Source organism: Ursus maritimus, unplaced genomic scaffold (assembly GCF_017311325.1).
Source record: "Ursus maritimus isolate PB19 unplaced genomic scaffold, ASM1731132v1 scaffold_23, whole genome shotgun sequence".
NCBI classification, from domain to species: domain Eukaryota; kingdom Metazoa; phylum Chordata; class Mammalia; order Carnivora; family Ursidae; genus Ursus; species Ursus maritimus.
In genome coordinates, this window is record NW_024424786.1 from 31495170 (window position 1) to 31513541 (window position 18372).

The window sequence follows — 18372 nt, forward strand, 5'->3', positions numbered from 1 at the left end:
TACAACTTAAGAGAGTATGTAATGCTATTTTCACTTACAGATTAAAAAAAAAAACCAGAGAGATGAAGCTGCTTGCTTATATAAAGAAGGCTAATTAATGTAGGAGACAGTATGAGAAATCAAGCCTATTTAATCAAAAGCTCTTAATTTCTGACTTCAAAGCATATATTTCTGAATCGTTCCTTGAATTTTATTTATCCATGTTATGAATTTTCTGTAACCCAGATCCATGGTCATTTTTCAGTTTTGTGACCGAGACTTGTTCTTACATCACTGGTCATTTCCTGCCCCAGCTGTTCAGACTCTTCCTTTGTCCATGTCTAAAATATGACTTTAACATGGAGATATTTTCTGCCTTAACTCTACAGATTTGATCACTTGTATTTCTTTTGCATCAGCCAATTCTGCCTCTAGTTCTCTGTAGACAGTTGCATACTACAGGGAATGGTGGTGATGTAATTTTTAAAATGTACCTTTGTGTGCAAGTGTTCTCTTCCTGGGATTGTGACAAGTAAAGAGTTTAGTTGCTCTGGTGCAGAAGCATCTCTAAACTTCTCAAAATTAGGAAGCTAAGAAAACCTATATTTGGATGAAAATACTTCTTGATGACTCCCTGGCTTTCTATAGTTTTTTTTTATATAGTTACTTTTCCACCTTTAAAATAAAACTTCATTCTAGCTGTAGAGATGGGTGTAAAGAATGTTCAAGAATGTTGCTGCTTATGTGTTTCCTACCGACAATCAGAGCAACGTTATGACCTTTGTGGCCCCTTGCTATTTTGACCTCATGAGTCCTTCTCCTCCATAAAAAATGTTAAAGATTCTATTTTATGAGTGCGTTTGTATAATGATGCCTATACTCCAAATTGGACTTGGATTATATTCATTTTTATCTTCTCATTTTAAAAGAAATCAAACCATTTCAAGGACTCATAAAATTTTTCTGGGCTCTAAGCACCATATGTACTGTGCCTTAATGTATACGTTGGTCCTGCCCACAATATATATGCCCCTGAAGAAATGTGCTCCAGACCGGATAATTGACTGTCCCATGTTTAATCAACTAAGAAGAGGAATAAATCTCTCTACACTATCACTAGATATTTTTATGTAAATACTCTAATCCCGAGACTCATTTATCACCAGTTTTCATTATCTGTCCCCAGAGTTTCTTCATGACATTTTTCACTTCTGCATTTCTGAGGGTGTAGATTAAAGGGTTCAACATGGGAGTTACTAGGGTATAAACCACAGCTACAGCTTTGTCAGCAGGGAAGGAGGTCATGGGTCTCAGGTACAGGAATGAACAAGGTACAAAGAATAAGATGACAACAGTGACATGAGAAGCACAGGTAGACAGGGCTTTGCGACGCCCTTCAGAGCTATGGGTCCTCAGAGAGCACAGGATGACAATGTAGGAAGCAACCAGCATAGAAAAACTGAGGAAGCATAGTGACCCGCTATTGGCAGCAATCAGGGGCCCCAAAGTGTGAATGTCTGTACAGGCTAGTTCCAGGAGAGGTATTAAATCACACATAAAATGGTCAATGACATTAGGGCCACAGAATGGCAACTGCACCATGAACAAAACCTGGATCCCTCCATGAAGAAAGCCTAAAATCCCAGCTATTCCCACCAAGAAAGCACAGACAGATCGGCTCATGATGGTCATGTAATGCAAAGGCTTACAGATGGCTACATAGCGGTCATAGGCCATGACAACTAATAGGATGATCTCAACTCCACCAAAGAAATGTTCAGCAAAGAGCTGAGTCATACAGCCATTGAAGGATATGGTGTTCTCAGAGATCAAGTCAAAGATCATTTTGGGTACAATGGAAGAAGAGTAGAAAGCATCTAAAATGGACAAGTAGGACAGAAAAAAGTACATGGGAGAACCCAGGGCTGGGCTGATGAAGACGGTGACTGAGATGAGCAGGTTACCTGTTAGTGTGATCAAGTAGGCGATTAAAAACACAGCAGATAAGACTTTCTGCAGTTGTGGATTCTGAGTCAGGCCCAGCAGAATGAATTCTGTTACATTGTTCATCCTTTCCCTGGAGTCAGCTTGGGTTATGTTCCATCGGGAAAGATCAGATTGTCCATCAGAAATTCTGAGTAGTATTTTTAATTCAACAGTGAAATCTTCATCACATCTTTAGTCCAGGCCTCTGGGATTGATGGAACCACACCTTCCTCTCACTTCAACCACTTTGGAGGTAGGTAGTTATAAAAAGGAATTCAAGGAGGTTAAATTTTCTTATTCATATCTCAAACGCCAGAATGAACGCAACGTTTTACTATAACTTTTAAGTTATAATTGACTTTCAAACTCTGGCTGTAAAACCTTACTGATGGCTTTCATTCACTGTTTCTGGACAGATTTCATCAGTAACAATTATTTTTAAGTTATATTTGCCCATTGGCATGAATATGTTTATAGGAACAACATATGCTTTCAGATGTCACGTGTATATCACATAGGAAAGTGCCATCCGTACTATATCTATACCAGCAGTGTTCTTTGAGTTTAATTCCTTTCTCTCAAATGAATGCACAGGCACACAGAGAGACAGAGCTGCAGATGCAGTGTCTCCCCTTCAGAATGCCAAGGAACTGTCTTTATAAAGCCCTTTGAGCCACACTCACTCAACAGCCCTGGATGTTGTGTCTGACTCAACATGACCGATACATACTCACTCTTCTCACCTCTTTGGATGCAGATATGTCAGTGGTACACAGTTCCTGAAAAGTCCTCAGTATTTCTTCAATGAATTTTCTGTGCAATAGGTCTTTTATCACATAAAGAATAATGCTCTGGAATAGATTTAGAAACCTAGTCACATTTTACAAATGGAATTAAATGAATGATGGAGGTTCCCTGAATTTCCTATTTTGAGACAGAAATGTTATCTAAGATGATACAAGTTTTTCTTTTGACGTAAGTTAATTGAGATGAACCAAATTGTTTGTTGCTAATTGGTAGAAAAATGAATATATACCGGAATGGATTCTTTGATTGGATGATCTGTACCTGGATTTCCAGTAGTGAGTACATGTTACGCATGATCATAGGCTATTTTATTCCTTCTCCCCCTCACTTTCTCCTTTCCCTATCCCGGCCAAAAGACAATGACATACTTTTCCTCAAAAGTTTCTGGACACAGCATTCAGCATCATGGCCTTTCAGCTTCAGTAAAGGTTAGGAAAGTATCTTTTGTTTCCCGGAAGCTCAGTCTCTTTAGTGGTTTCTTCTCTGTCCACGGCTGCTATGGGTGGAACTACGTGCTTCATCGTCCTTAATAGATTTAATGCACAAATTCCAACCTCCGTGTGGCGGTATGGAAGTCATGAAGAGGGAAACAGTTTCAAATAATCAGATATAAAAACCTCCTGAAGCAATCTACTTCGACATGCATGTGTACCTTAATGTTATAAAAGTGCCCTTAGTTCTCAACAGCATCTGGTGAGGTAGGATTACAGATCACGTTTCTACTGATGTGTTCCTGTCATCATGTTCAGAGTCATCTTTAGAGAAGCAGATCACCTTCAGTTCACAGCATCTGGCTATAAAAAGTATTTGGGGAAAATAATTTGGGTAAATTAGGTTAAACTGTTTAAAATTTGGGGAAAAAGATTTAGTTATTACTGACCTGGATCCAGTTGATTGTGGATTCCACGGTTTTCAGATTGCACCCAGTCATATTTCTTCGGCTGAGGGCATAGCCCCACAGCTGCAAATACAGTCTGTCAACTAACAATTGGCACTGCAATTCTCTCTCAGACAACTCCCCCAGAATTGGTCATTTTAGTTTATTTTGGTTCTCATTGTCAGTCTAACGTACCCAGAAATGAGCTGTTTCAGTTAAGAAACTTCAATTCTCTAGGATTTAATTTCTATTCACTTTCTTGGCCTCTTATGAAAGTATAGACACATCTTCAAAATGCATATATTTCTCAGATCTCAGAACCATATTTAATCTAAAGGAAAAATAATGGGAAAAAAGAAAAAAACTTCAAAGTCAGAAAAAGCTAGTATATGGAACTATAAAATGTAGAAGTGCATTGGATCCACTTGAGTGTATAGATATTTTTTGCAAATCCTACCGAATATGTTTCCCAACAAGTGCATGAGCAGTGTGGAGAGATTTCTTTTTTATTCCTCCCTTTAACCCCCTGAATTTGGGAGCAGTGTCTCCCATATGAATCTTAAGCTTGTTGGTATATGCTCTGCCTCTGTCATTTAGTTAAATATCCTGTAATTCTTTCTTCATAGACTGTAGAGAACTATTTAAATAGACTTTCACGAAGTGCCTGCACTTTGGTAATGCATTGACCTCTCAAGTCCTCAGAGGATTAGTAATTGGTCCTGTTGGAATCTTTGCTGGAAGCGTCAGCCACCGTCTTTCATTTGCTCCTACTTGGCCCCCACAAGCATCATTAGAGGCCAGTTTTAGAAGTGCAGTTGCACTTTGGTGAAACATGTGTCTCTGGGTATAGGTTGGGTTGGTATGTTGGCAAGAAAAGTTGGAAAGCTTCCTGATAGGGCTCTGTTGTTAATTTTGACATTGTTGAGCCTGGTATAGAATAGGGGTTGATTTTAGGCACAGGTCACAGTTCAGAGAATAGATTTCTCTCTGAAAATGTGACTGTTCTAAATATTTAGGTGTCCTGGGAATGGAAGCTCCAGTTTTCAAGGTTATGTGCCATGTTACTCTGGGAGGCTGACTTTTTTATTAGTGGCTGACAAAGGAGAGTCAGATCGCAGAATTCTCAGCTACCAAAGATTGGGTAATTTAGGAGTCATCTTTTCCATGTGTATCTAGATGAAAGATGCTCATGGTGTTTTCATGGGAATATAGGTTTTCTCTCTATCCCACACAGAGGAATTGTGGAGATTTACAGTAAAGAGCAGTGCTTCCACATGGTAGGCAGTGAGAAAATCACAGCAAGGTAAACATTATATATAAACACGTTTAGATGTAGAGGGTGGAAACAGTATAGAAAGGAGGCTCCACTATAATCTTCTCTCCCTCAGTTTCTAAGGTGTTGAAGACCTGGAAGAAATCCTGCACAGAATCACCTTGGAAAAATCAACCTTTACCTTTAAGGAAACTGCTACACTCGTGAAGTCCCAAAACAGAAATGGAAACAGTGCATTCAGCCCTGTCCTCCACAGTTGACACTTTGCTCACTCACAGTCTGTCCCTTCCCTCCTCTTTTTTTAAAAGTTGTGATAAAATATACATAATATAAAAATTGCCATATTAACCATTTCCTTTTTTTTTAAATTTTTAAGGGTTGTATATTTATTTTAGATAGAGAGAAAGTGTGTGAGAGAGAGAGAGCATGAGCAGGGGGCACAGGGGGAGGGAGAACCAGACTCCCTGTTGAGCAGGGAGCATGATGAGGGGCTTAATCCCTGGACCCTGGGATCATGACCTGAGCGGAAGGCCGACACTTTACTGACTGAGCCACCAAGGTGCCCATAACCATTTTCAAATGTCTAGTTCAGTGTCATTAACTAGATTCACATTGTGTGCAAACATCACCACCAAGTGTCTCCAGAATTTTTCATCTTCCCATTCTAAAAGTCCATATCCTTTAAACAATCACTGCTCATTTCTTCCATTCCCCCATCTTCAGAAAACACAGTTTGCTTTCTGGTTCATTGGGTTGGACTCTTTGAAAGATTTCATTTAAGTGGAATTATGCAGTGTTTCTTCTATCACTGGCTTATTTTAATTAGAGTAATGCTGTCAAGTTTCAACCATGTTGTCACAAATGACATGATTTCCTTCCTTTTTGAGGCTGAAAAGTATTCCATGTCTATATATACTACACTGTTGTTTTAAGGATATGCATCTGCTGATGGTCGTTGAGGCTGTTTCCCCATCTTAGCTATTGGGAATAATGCTGAAATGAGCATAGGAGGGCCAAGAATTCCTTGAGATCCTGATTTCAGTAGTGTTGGATAAATACCCAGATGTGGGATTGTTGGCTCATATGGTATTTTATTTTAATTTTTTGAGGAACCTCCATTCTGTTTTCTATTGTGACTGTACGAATTTACATTCATACCCTTAGTGAACAAGCGTTCCTTTTCTCCACATCCTTACTAATACTTGTCATCTCTTGTCTTTTTGATACTGGCCATTTTAAGAGATGTAAATTGATACCTCACTGTGGTTTTGATTTGTATTTCCCTGATGATTAGTAAAGTTGATCATCTTTTTATTTACTTGTCAGCCATTTGTATATTTTCTTTTCGGGCATGTATATTCGAATCTTTGGCCTATTTTTAATTTGGGCAATTTTTGCTACTGAGGTGTATGAGTTCTTTGTCTGTTTTGGATATTAACCTTCTATTAAACGTCTGGTTTGCAAATATTTTTTTCCCATTCAGTAGGTTGTCCTTTCACTCTGTTAATTGTTCCTTAGTTGTACAGAAGATTTTTAGTCTGATGTATTCCCATTTGTCTACTTTTGCTTTCATTGTCTGTTCTTTTGGCGTTATACCAAGGAATCATAGCCATTCCAATGTGGTGAAGATTTCCTGCTATGTTTTCTTCTCAGAGTTTTACAGTTTCAGGGCTTCCATTTTAAGTCCATTTTGAGTTGGTTTATGTGAAGATATAAGATAAGTGTTCAATTCCACTCATTTTCATGTGAATATCCAGTTTCCCCAGCACCGTTTTCTGAAGAAGTTATTCCCTTTGTGTATTCTTGGCACCCTTGTGAAAGATCCGTTGACCATATGAATATACATGGGTTTATTTGTGGGTTCTCTATTCTGTGCATTTGTCTCTATTTCTGTCTTTATGCCAGTACCATGTAATTTTAGTTAGTATAGCTTTGTAATATAGTTTGAAATCAGAAGTGTGATGTTTCCAACTTTGTTCTTCTTTCTTAAGATTTCTTTGGCTATCGGAGTCTATTGTGGTTCCACATGCATGTTGGGATTTTTTTTTTATAAGGTTTATTTATTTATTTTAGAGGAGAACATGAGTGAGTGAGGGGAGGGGCAGAAGGAGAGGGAGAGATCTCAAGGATACTCCTCATTGAGATAGGAGCCTGGCATGGGGCTTGAGATAGGACCCTGAATTCATGACCTGAGCTGAAACCAAGAGTTGGATGCTCAACGACTGAGCCACCCAGGTGCCCCAGGATTGTTTTTTAATTTCTGTGAAAAATTCCACTGGGATTTTGATAGGGATTGTACTGACTCTAAATCACTTTGGATAGTATGGACATTTTGACAATGTTGATTCTTCTAATCCGTGAACACAGGACATTTTTCAATTTATTTGCCTTTCTTTTTGTTTTTACTTTCTTTTATAAATGTTTTGTCTTTTTCAGTTTACAAATTCCTTAAGTTTTTGTTCAGTTTATTTCTAAGTATTTCATTCTCTTTCGGGTAACATTAATTCTGCCCTTATACAGCAAGTTCAGATGTATTTTTTCCTTTTCAAATTTTTAGAAGTGTTTGAGAAGCATGGGTATTTATTCTTCTTTAGATGTTTTCAGATTTCTCCAGTGAAGCCCCCTGGTGTTGGGCTTTTCTTTCTTGGAAGGCTTCTCCTTATGGATTTGATTTCTTTGCTCTTTATTGGTTTATTCAGATTATCTACTTCTTCACGCTTCAGATTTGGTAGAATGTATGTTCCTATGAATTTATTTCTTCCAGTTTATCCAATTTATTAGTGCATGGCTGTAGTAGTATCTTGTAACCCTTTTATTTCTATGATGAGTTTTAATATTCCCTCTTTATGTGTGATCTTTTCTCAGTCTAGCTAAAGTTTGTCAGTTTTGTTTTACTTTAAAGCACAACTTTTATTTTCATTTATAATTTTCTATTGAGTTTGTAGTTTCTCTTTCCTTTATCTGCTGTAATTTTAATTCCTTCTTCTGTTAACTTTGGACTTAGTTCTTCTTCTCATTTCTTGAGGAATACTCCTTGGTTACTTGAGATCTTTTTCAATGTAGGTGATCATTGCTATAAATTTCCCTCTTAGTATTGGTTTTGCTGCATCGCACAGGTTTTGGTGTATAGTTTTAAATTTTGTTTCGACATGTTTCTAATTCCCCTCTAGATTTCTTCTTTGACCCATAGGTTGCACAATAATGTGATATTTAAGTTCCATGTATTGTGAATTTTCAAGTTTTCCCTCTGCTATTGATTTCATTTCACTTCATTGTGTTCAGAAAATATACATTGTATAATTTCAATCCTCTTACATTTTTCAAGACTTATTTTGGGACCTAACATGATCTCCCTGCATCATCTTTCATGTGCACATGAGAAGAATGTATATTCCACTGCTATTGGAAAGACCGTTTTATATATGTCTGTTAGGTCTATTTGGTTAACGGTGCTGTTCAAGTCCATTGGGTCTTTATTGATTTTCTGTCTATATGTTGTATCCATCATTGAAAGTGGAGCATTGAAGTCTCTTACTATTAATGTGTTTTTGTCTCTTTCTTCCTATATAACTGTTAATATTTGCTTGATATATTTAGGTCTTCTGTTGGGTGCATAAATATTTATAATTATTAAATCTTCCTTGTAAACTGTCCCTTTTATCATTTTATAATGTCTTTATTTATGACAATTTTTGTTTTAGAGACTATTTTGTCTGGCATAGGTATAGTCCTGCCCTCTTTTAGTTGCTGTTCAGATGGGATACCTTTTTTCATCACTTCACTTTGAGACAATGTGTGCCCTTAAATGTTAAGTGAGTCTCTTGTAGACAGCATTTAGTAGGTCAAAAAATCCATGGAGTCACTGTATGTCTTTTGACTGTTGAGTTTAACCCATTTCCATATAAAGGAATTATTTATAGGTAAGTCCCGCCATTTTGTGCTCTGTGTGTCCCGTAGTTCTTCTGTCCCTCCTTTCCTTTCTTACCACCTTCCTTTGTGTCTTGGTGATTTTTGGTATTGATATGCTTTCATGATTTTCTCTCTTTCTCTGTTTTGGAGAACTTTTGTCTTGGGTCAAATTTGAAACTTTTTATTTGAGTTCTTTCTCTTAGAATGATCTGTGTCTGTATCTCAGAATACTTCCCATTGCATTGCTTTGCAATTGTCTTAAGGTTGTCATTTAAATTTGAATGCGTAGTCTTTCTGTCTTGCTTACGCAATTACCATTAACTCTCTCTTTTGTGCTAGATACTTTTGTTTCTATTAGCTAAGGCAGAAATCCATGTAATTACAGCTCCTTCAGGGGTGAAGTGGTGTATAGTATGTCTTTGACAGAAAAATGTTCCTCCAGTTATCTTCTGCCTGGGAATCATGTGCATGATTGTTCTTTGGTTGTACTTGGAAGAATTTTATATCCTTTTGGCTTTAGGCAGAGAACATAATTTATTCTAGGAAGAGCCCAGATTCCAGTGTAACTGGTGCCCGTGGAATTGTGCAATAAGGCATCATTAATTTTGGGATGAATCCTCTCTCATTTTTAAAACTCATTCATTTCTGGTTGATCTTTATTTCTCATCATAATAAATATTGTTTGACTACATAGTTGGGATTGAAACTATGCATTTTTAGCTAAATATTTACACATTATGCCTTTCATTGAAATATTTTATTGTCTAATTGGTTACGTAATCTATACCCAAAGCTTTACAGAGAATTGTTCCAGTGAATACACATACTCAGAGGTTTTCTATAGGTTGTGACAATATCATGCTGATTTGCAATGTCCCTTTGATCAATAACTTGCAAATGCAGAGGTTTCTAATTGGAAGAGACTTTAGTCATCAGTTAATCAAATATTGATATGAAAGAGGAACCATTAAAGATTACAGAAAGCACAGGGAGCATAATAAACTTAAACCACGTATTTTCACTTCAAGACCATCATCCTTTCCATTTAACTTATTCTTAAAAGATGAATTAAGTTGTGCTTTTTTTCTTCTCTAGTCACATGAATAGTTACCAAGAATTACTCTGTGGCTGCAGAGCTTCCTCATGGCATTTTTCACCTCTGAGTTTCTGAGGGTGTAGATTAAAGGGTTTAGCATGGGTGTTATCATAGTATAAACCACAGCCACTGCTTTGTCAATGGGGAAGGTGACCATAGGCCGAAGGTACACGAATATACAGGGTACAAAGAATAGGACAACTACAGTAACATGGGAGGCACAGGTGGACAGAGCCTTACGCTGTCCTTCAGTACTGTGAGTTCTTAGGGAATAAAGGATGAGGACATAGGAGGTGATAAGAATAGAAAAAATGAGCAGACACATCAGTCCACTGTTGGCAGCAACAAAAAGTCCAAAGATGTGAGTGTCAGTGCAAGAGAGTTTTAGCAGAGGGAAAAGGTCACAGATGAAGTGGTCAATGACATTGGGGCCACAGAAAGGCATCCAGAGTATAAAAAGGATTTGAATCAGAGCATGAAGGAATCCCCCAGCCCAGGCCATGGCCACCAGGTGGCCACACATTTGCCTGTTCATTGTGAGCCTGTAGCGTAGGGGCTTGCAGATGACCAGGGAGCGGTCATAGGCCATCACCGTGAGCAGGATGATCTCAACTCCTCCAAAGAAATGCTCTGCAAAGAGCTGAGTCATGCACCCACTGAAGGAGATAGTTTTCTTTTCAGTGAGTAAGTCAAATATCATTTTGGGAGCCATGGTGGAAGAGCAGCAGGTGTCTAGGAAGGACAAGAAGGACAGAAAGAAATACATGGGGGAGGCCAGGGCTCTGGTGGTGGTGATTGTCACGACAATGAGTAGGTTGCCTGCCACAGTGAGAAAGTAGATGACTACTAACACAGCCAACAAGAGTTTCTGCACATCTGGGTTCTGTGTCAGGCCAAGCAGGATGAATTCGGTCACGTTGTTCATTTGTTCTGTGAGTCCGCGTTGGTATCGGATAACTGACTTGTCTGTGAATAGCACAGGGATTGCAGTTGTGGCAGATAACATTTGATGAAGCAAATCATCTCTGTCAGGATTGTTTTCTGTAAGACTATGGTAACCCCAAGTAGATGAACTCAGAATTAAAGTTGGGACTTATTACTAGTTATAGAATGAACACTTAGCCTCCTCATCCTCTGAGAGACTCAGACACACAGTCATGTGCACACACACATTCACACATACACTCATCCGTATACGGAAATACAGTTTTACAAATGTAGGTCCCTTCCTGCAATTGCACATGGGTGAATATTCTCTGAATAAGTGCCATAGTATTTACTCCCCTAGGAAAACCAGAATGAGATTAGGACCAGAGGAGAGGCAGAGGCTTGAATTCTTGAGAGGCTACTACCCTATGTCTCTTCTCTAGTCACCTGTGCTGCTGGGGCTAAGCTGTAGTTGTTACTCTTGGTGTTTGTAGCTTTTTCAGGGTGAATATAAATCATCAGGTGAATGCATTTTGAAATTAAGAATGATGGAGTCACATTTCAGAAAAAACTGAGTGAATGTTTGAGGCTCATTAAGACATGCCAGGCATTTGGATTTGTGAGCTTACAACACATTTAAACAGAATTGTCTAGGAGCATCATCAACAGGAAAAAGGAAGAATATCCTGTAGAGGAGGAAAGAGCATGATGTGAAATGCAAAATCCTGCAGATTTACTTGAAACTTTAGAGTTGACTCTTTGGACAATTTTTTTTATGTGTATTTTCCCCGGGTATTTTGCATGTAAGAATTCAGATTAAGGAAAACTAAGAGAAACTCTTTGGATGTATTTAGAAACCACATTCTTTAAAGGTGAGGAAGCAAAAGCATCCTAATTCGTTGGACAGAGTGTGTTCTTCACAGTCAGCTAGACTGTGTCTTCACTGTGTTCTCACTGCTTAGCAGCTGTGGAAGGATGTGTACAGACCTTAGTCTTACTCCGTCTAAACTTTCTCGTGTATTAAATAGGTAATATAACAAATAGCACGGGGTATTGAAGAATATCGTTATTCCATAGAGCAAACTTTTATCTCTAAGGTAAAACATAGCTTTCTTCACACTCTAAATTCTTGAAAGAAGAATAAAAATGAAAAAAAACTTGCATATAATTACTCTTAACCTTGAAATATTTAATTGTTGTAATATAAAGATAGAAAATAAATGAAGAGAAAATGAATGAAGTATTCAAGAAGCTAGAAAAGAAACCAGTTATATTCAGAAAAAAGGTTGAATGCAGAAATCAGTAAATGTCAATAGAAAAATACTAGATTTGATAAATATATTCAAAAGTTTTCTCATATTTCAAACATACAAGTAATTGAGCACAAGTATAACTGATGATGGGATAGGCTTAAAAAGAAGCAAATACAGGCAGATTACAAAAGGAGTTTAATTTTGTTTTTTTATTTTTTAAAAGATTTTATTTATTAGAGAGCGAAGAGAGAAAGCACAATTAGGGTCAGGTACAGAGAGAGAAGCAGGCTCTCCGCTGAGCAGGAAGCTGGACAGAGGATTCAGTCCCACAAGTTCGAGATCATGATGACCTGAGCTAAAGGCAGAAGCTTAACTGACTGAGCCACTCAGGCTCCTCAGGGAGATTATTTTTAAAGAATATTTAAAAGATTTCTCAAAACAGTTTTCAACAACTGGATAGGTGTTTTTGAAAATAGAATAAGTCTTCATGCCATCACCAAAAAAGTACCAAGAAAAAAAGAGAGTGAAAAGAGAAAAGAATAGAGTGTATTAATGCCTTCAAATAAAATATAGATTTGTTCAAAGACAGAAAAACATCGAAATAAATATCTAATCTCTGGATGAGGAAGAGCATGTTAAGCAAAATGCAATGGTATGAGAAACAGGACAAAACTAATAGGTTCAGTAACATAAAGATCTGGAACACACTGGAAAAATACTTGCAACAAGTATAGCAAGTAAGCATTATTATGGAAGTGGCTTTTATAGAAAAGATCCTGCTCATACCATTATGAAAATAAGGGGAAAACTAATAAAAAGATAACTCTAAGGATAAAGCAATAGACATCTAAAATAATCCTCTATTTCACAAGTCATCAAAGAAGTACCATATAAACACAGTGTGATGCTTTTTACTGGCAAGTTGGCAAAGATTTATGACAGTTATGTTACCCAGTGCTGGTGGCTGTGTGTTGATATAAAATCTTCAGGAAAGAATTTTGTCTCCATGCAGTAAGGGCTTTATAAATGGTAATGTCCAGTACTTCTTAGTCTTGGGAATCTATTCTAGATAAAAACTATGAGCAAAGATTATGCATACATGTTGTATTTCCTAATTTTTAATAATGAAAAAGTGAACATAATCCAAATACCTGCATAAAGATGAATAATTAAGTGAAGTATAGTTATGAAATGCCAGGTGGACATTGAAGTTAATTACAAGAAGAGTTCATAGTGTGGAAAGATGCTTCCAATATAATATTGAGTGGAAACCACAAGGTATAAAACAGTTAATATGTTACGATCTAAATTGTCAAAAATGACATACAGGAGGCACGTATTGCATGGAGCACTGGGTGTTATACGCAACTAATGAATCATCGAACTTTACATCGGAAACCAGGGATGTACTGTATGGTGACTAACATGATGTAATAAAAAAACATTAAAATAAAAAAAATGACATACATGCATAGAAAAGTATCTGGAAAAAAGTACAGTATAAATTTTTTTTTGTTAATAGTGCTTACTTGAATTATGAGTTAAGGGCAACTTTTATTTTCATAAAAATTACTTTTTTACCTACGTTTTCTGCAAAAAGAATACGATCAGTCGAATAAGTTAGTAAAAGATACAGTATTTTCTTATCTCTGTTCTGGGTTCATCATATCCTGAGTGACTGCTTTTCTTAATAGACTACATGTAGTCATTCTTCAAAAATTTCTGTGACAGTAGATACACATATTTAAATCTAACTGACCAAATTAGAGGCCCTAGTATCACCCTGAGAATAAAATATCAATAAAAAAATTACACGTTGTACCTACCTGTCTGAATGTGTTTGAGAAAGAAGTATCAGATTCTTTCCAGAACAGGTGTCTTATTTCAGAGCACAGTTGGCATGGGGGTAGCCGTCACTGACCCATTCCAGCGGCTGCTTTGCAAGTTCATCCATTTTGATCTGAGGTATAAGATTTCTTTTGTTCACTTAGTGACTGGAAAATGATTGCTGAGAGAGACTTCCTAAATAATTCTGAGTTCATAGGCTGGGTTTAGTTTTGCTTCCTAGGCTCACAGCTTCCTTCGAGTGGGATCCACGAGCATTCCAGCTCAGATAATAAATTTCTTTACTTGGCTTCCAAAGTGTTAGGCTTCATAAGAAATCGAGGGGGGAAAACGTAACCACCGGGAGAACCTCTCTCTCCAAGCCACCTTAGTACACATTTGCCAGTACTTTTTGGTGACCAGATGAGGTATATTTTAAAAGCCACTTGATCTGAGATCTACACTGATTTAAAGCCCTGAAAATAGCAAACTTCGTTAAAGCAGGAAGCTGATTGTTTGTAAGCACCATACAATCAGCAGCGAATGAAGGATGCCTTGGAATAGCAGGCAAGTTATCTCAAGTCAGCTCTTTTAAGTCTTTTTCTTAGTAAGCCTGTGCTCAACCCAGAGATGCCTCCTTTGGTGTTTGGGAATCTGGATCCAGCTGTGATGGAAACTCAGAGCCAAACAGCTTCTGTGATGTGTGTCCGGTTATTTTTATGTGGTCTTCCTGGGTCGATCTTTATCCGTATTTCCATGTGTGGTTTCAGGGAAGAATTTCAATGGGTATTAAGTGCAAGGAGTTAGGGAGACTCTGATCTCTCACCTCCTGAGGATTAGAATTAGCAGCTTCAAGCACATTTCAGGCAGTCCAATTTATCATTTCTCTCTTGTGGCCATAGCACCTGTGACCAAGGGGCTGGGGGAGAGCCAGTTGGGCTGGGCTAGCAGCCCCTCTATTGACTGTGTTAAGAGGTGATCTTAGGGTCTGAGATGTAAGGCACAGAATGTTCTAGTCAGGGGGGTAGGGCTGCATGAGCCAGTCAGGGTCTATAAACTAGCCTTAATAATACCTATCTCACAGTTTAGGGGGGATTGAGCAAGATAATATGAGATAACATCTATGCCTATGAAAAACTGCTATTCTACTAGGAATGCTCCAAGGAAGAGGTACATGGAGGCTAGTGAAAGTACTCTTAGCTATAAAAGTCTGAATCATTCTGAAGAGAGTGAGTTCGTTGGCTCTTCTGTTTTGCTGCCTGTGTGACTTTGGGCCAGTTCCTCAGCTTCTTTATACCTGAGTTCCCGCATCTAGAAAAAGGAGTGATAATGGTACCCATCGCGGGACTGTTGTGGGGGTTCTACGAGGTAATGTTGTGAAGTGCTAGAATGGTGCCTGGCATAGAGCAAAGAATCACTGCTGTCCGTCCTATCCGTGCAGAACATCAAAGCTCATGATGTCACCAGTTTGGGTTCCTGGCATGCATTGTCCCAACTGGTGTATGTAGAGCTTATCTTCATTACTCTTTTGGTTGCTAATCTGTGCACCTAGAGAAAGAAGAGAAGAACGTTTTAAAGTATCAAATCCTGATTCATAAGGCATTGTGATTCTAAAATCTTTCTATGAATATTCGATCTTGTCATCACTCAGGAAATCTGAAAGTGAAGGTGGGAGTCCCTGAAAAGGTTGTAGGAATAAAGGATATGTGGACACAATGAGAACTGACAATTATAAATTTATGTCATCCGCTAAGTATGACAGCATGAATATTCAATCTTGTCATCACCAGGAACTCTGACAGTGAAGTTGGGAGTCCCTGAGTAGGTTGTACGAATAAAGGATATGTGGACACAGTGAGAACTGATAATTGTAAATGTATGTCATCTGCTAAGTACGGTATTTCGTATGATTGTCACACAATCCCATGAGGAAGGTATTAATAATTCTATCTTGTGTGTAAAGAAGTTGATGTTCACTGTGAGCACCATTTGGTCAAGATCAGGGCAACTATTCCTTGCTAGAGCTTGGATTTAAATGCAAAGGGATCTAATTCTAAGCCTGAGCTCTAACAATTATGCTGTTGTAGCAGCTGGACCCTGATTCTGCGATGTGTCTCATGCACTAGGAATGATGGGTGAGGGGTGCTGACTCAGACCCTGGTGGATTATGTGGAGTCTCTGGCTCTCCCAGCAGTGGCAGGCAGGACACAGTCCTAGACAGATCCCGTGTGCGTCAGTGAGGAGAGCCACAGAGAAAGGAGGACATTTTTATCTTCCTTTCCTACCTTTGGCTCCAATCTGGGAGATCTGCCTAGGCATTATCTTGGAAGTTTTGTTTCTGGAAACTTCCTGATGCCTGCAGAGTAGAAGGAAGACCAAGCAGATGTTCAGACTGAGGACCAGGGACATCCTCTGCATGAATGGGTTGTGGTAGGTTCCCAGAGGAATAATACACCAAAGCCTGAGCCTGGGTGTGATACCCAGTTCTTCTATTTGCAAGATTCTGTGTATGGCATTTCACTTACTAGAGCCTGAAAAACAGCTGCGTATAAATTGGTATTATTGGGAAGAATACTAAAAGATTGCATATACCATCATAGGATGAGTGTGTTATGCATAGAAAATACTTAGAAAATATTTTCTGAATAAAGTTGAGAGAAATTTTTGCATTTTCTACTACTGTGAAACTGTTGGCTAGTATTTGTTGAATCCTGGCTAAGCTGTGTGATCTTGTCTGATTACTCACCTTCCCCATGCCTCAGTTTCCTTTTCTGCAAAATAGAGATAATTATCTCAAAGAGTTGTTACAAAAATGAAATTAGTCGCTGAGTGGAACATTGACTTGAGGGTGAATATTTTTCAGTGTAGGACAAACGTGATCATGTTTCAATGCCTGTGGGATAGAGCTAAGATGGAAGTGTGGGGGCAGGGCAGAGAGAGAGATTGATCTCAGATGTAGGGAGAGCAGTGTGTGGAGGCACGTTAGGTGTGGCAGACACTGTGGTCCACAGAGTGGCTATTTTCCAGCTTCTTTGTTTCTAAGGAAATTCCAATTCTTCAGGTGTTATGTGGCCAGGGGTTTGCAATAAGCGTGACCCTGGATGAGTCTAACGCTAGAGGTGTGACTCTGGATGAGTCTAAAGCAATTATGGCAATGCCCTCTCTTTTCAGTGATCACTTTGAGGGCAGGCGTGTGACATAATTTTGGCCAATGGGACAAGAGAAAGACTATGGGATTTCTTCTGGGTGATGCTTCTCTGTTCCTAAAGAGAGAGTCATGAGAAAAATTTCTCTTTTCTGAGTAATGACTTCTATAGGTAGTGCCTGACTTGCCCCCTAGCGGGGCATCAGTGGGCTTTTGAACTGGGAAGTTGCCTCAAACAGCCAAAGAGTGCACATTTTTTGCAAGGTGATTGCTAGCTTGTTATTGGACATTACTTGAATCTGCTTTTATTTTTACTGAAGGATATAACATTATTTGAGATGTGAAATACCCACAAATCCCCGGTTATATCAGATAATCATTCTGGTAGAGAGGGAAATGAACAGAATATTTCTTTCATAAAATAGAAATTTAAATACAGGACTTGTAATGGGGGGAACACAATACTCACATGAACAAGCGGCAGCCTTGCCTTTGAGCCCCCTGTTAGATCCTCCTGTGGAGTTACCTGCACTCACAGCTGAACAGGTCCTTCCGTATGATCAGGTTACGGTGGGTGCCTAACAAGCAGTGTGGTGTGTAGATGGTGGCTCCAGGGTGGAGAGCCATCACTCAGTCTGGAAAGTAGCTGCACAGAGGCTGATTGATTGAAGAGGAAAATATAAATCCACTCAGTGTGTTAAGAGTGGTGTTCCTTGTGGTACCAGAACTGGACTGTAACTGTAGTGACATAGTGTCGCTTTTCTTGTGTTTGGGCAGTAGTCGATGGACTGCCAATGCAGTCTCCCTCAGGGGCCCTGGATGGCAGGAAGGTGAGGGAAACCTGGGGTTATATCAATTGAAGCGTCTGAATGAAAATTAATTCAATAGCAAGAAGGAATTGCTGCTAGAAAGGGAGCCAGTCGCTCAATAATAACGCAACTTTTACTTGGCTTAATACTGGTGTAACTGGTAGGATTAATTTGATTTCAGCAACATCTATAGTACTGACACTGATGATCACATGTATTAAGAAATTGAATTAGCATCTCCCTTGATGTTCATCCAATGAAATCTGATTGGTAGAGGGGGAACTAAAATGCGTTAACAATTAGTAATTGTTACCTTAAATCAATAGAGTGATACTTCTCATAAAATTTTAATTTCAGTAGTGGGAGGAGATAACATGGTTCTCTAACTTCTACATTATTTTTAACAAGTTTGTGATAGAATATTTGGTTAACTGAAATGCTTCTTTAAACAACGTCCTTCTCTTATTTGCTTATACAGTTCATTAGC

General features: G+C 38.4%; 2 protein-coding genes across 2 annotated transcripts; both read right to left on the minus strand.

The window, feature by feature from the left end:
• Positions 1 to 1131: 1131 nt before the first annotated feature.
• Positions 1132 to 2052, minus strand: LOC103672287 (olfactory receptor 4C45-like). The gene has a single exon (XM_008700951.2). The coding sequence runs from the start codon at positions 2047 to 2049 to the stop codon at positions 1132 to 1134; it is 918 nt and encodes a 305-aa protein (XP_008699173.1). The 5' UTR covers positions 2050 to 2052.
• Positions 2053 to 9922: 7870 nt separating this feature from the next.
• Positions 9923 to 10874, minus strand: LOC103672378 (olfactory receptor 4C5-like). Its single transcript, XM_008701080.2, has one exon. The coding sequence runs from the start codon at positions 10850 to 10852 to the stop codon at positions 9923 to 9925; it is 930 nt and encodes a 309-aa protein (XP_008699302.1). The 5' UTR covers positions 10853 to 10874.
• Between the last annotated feature and the right edge of the window lie 7498 nt (positions 10875 to 18372).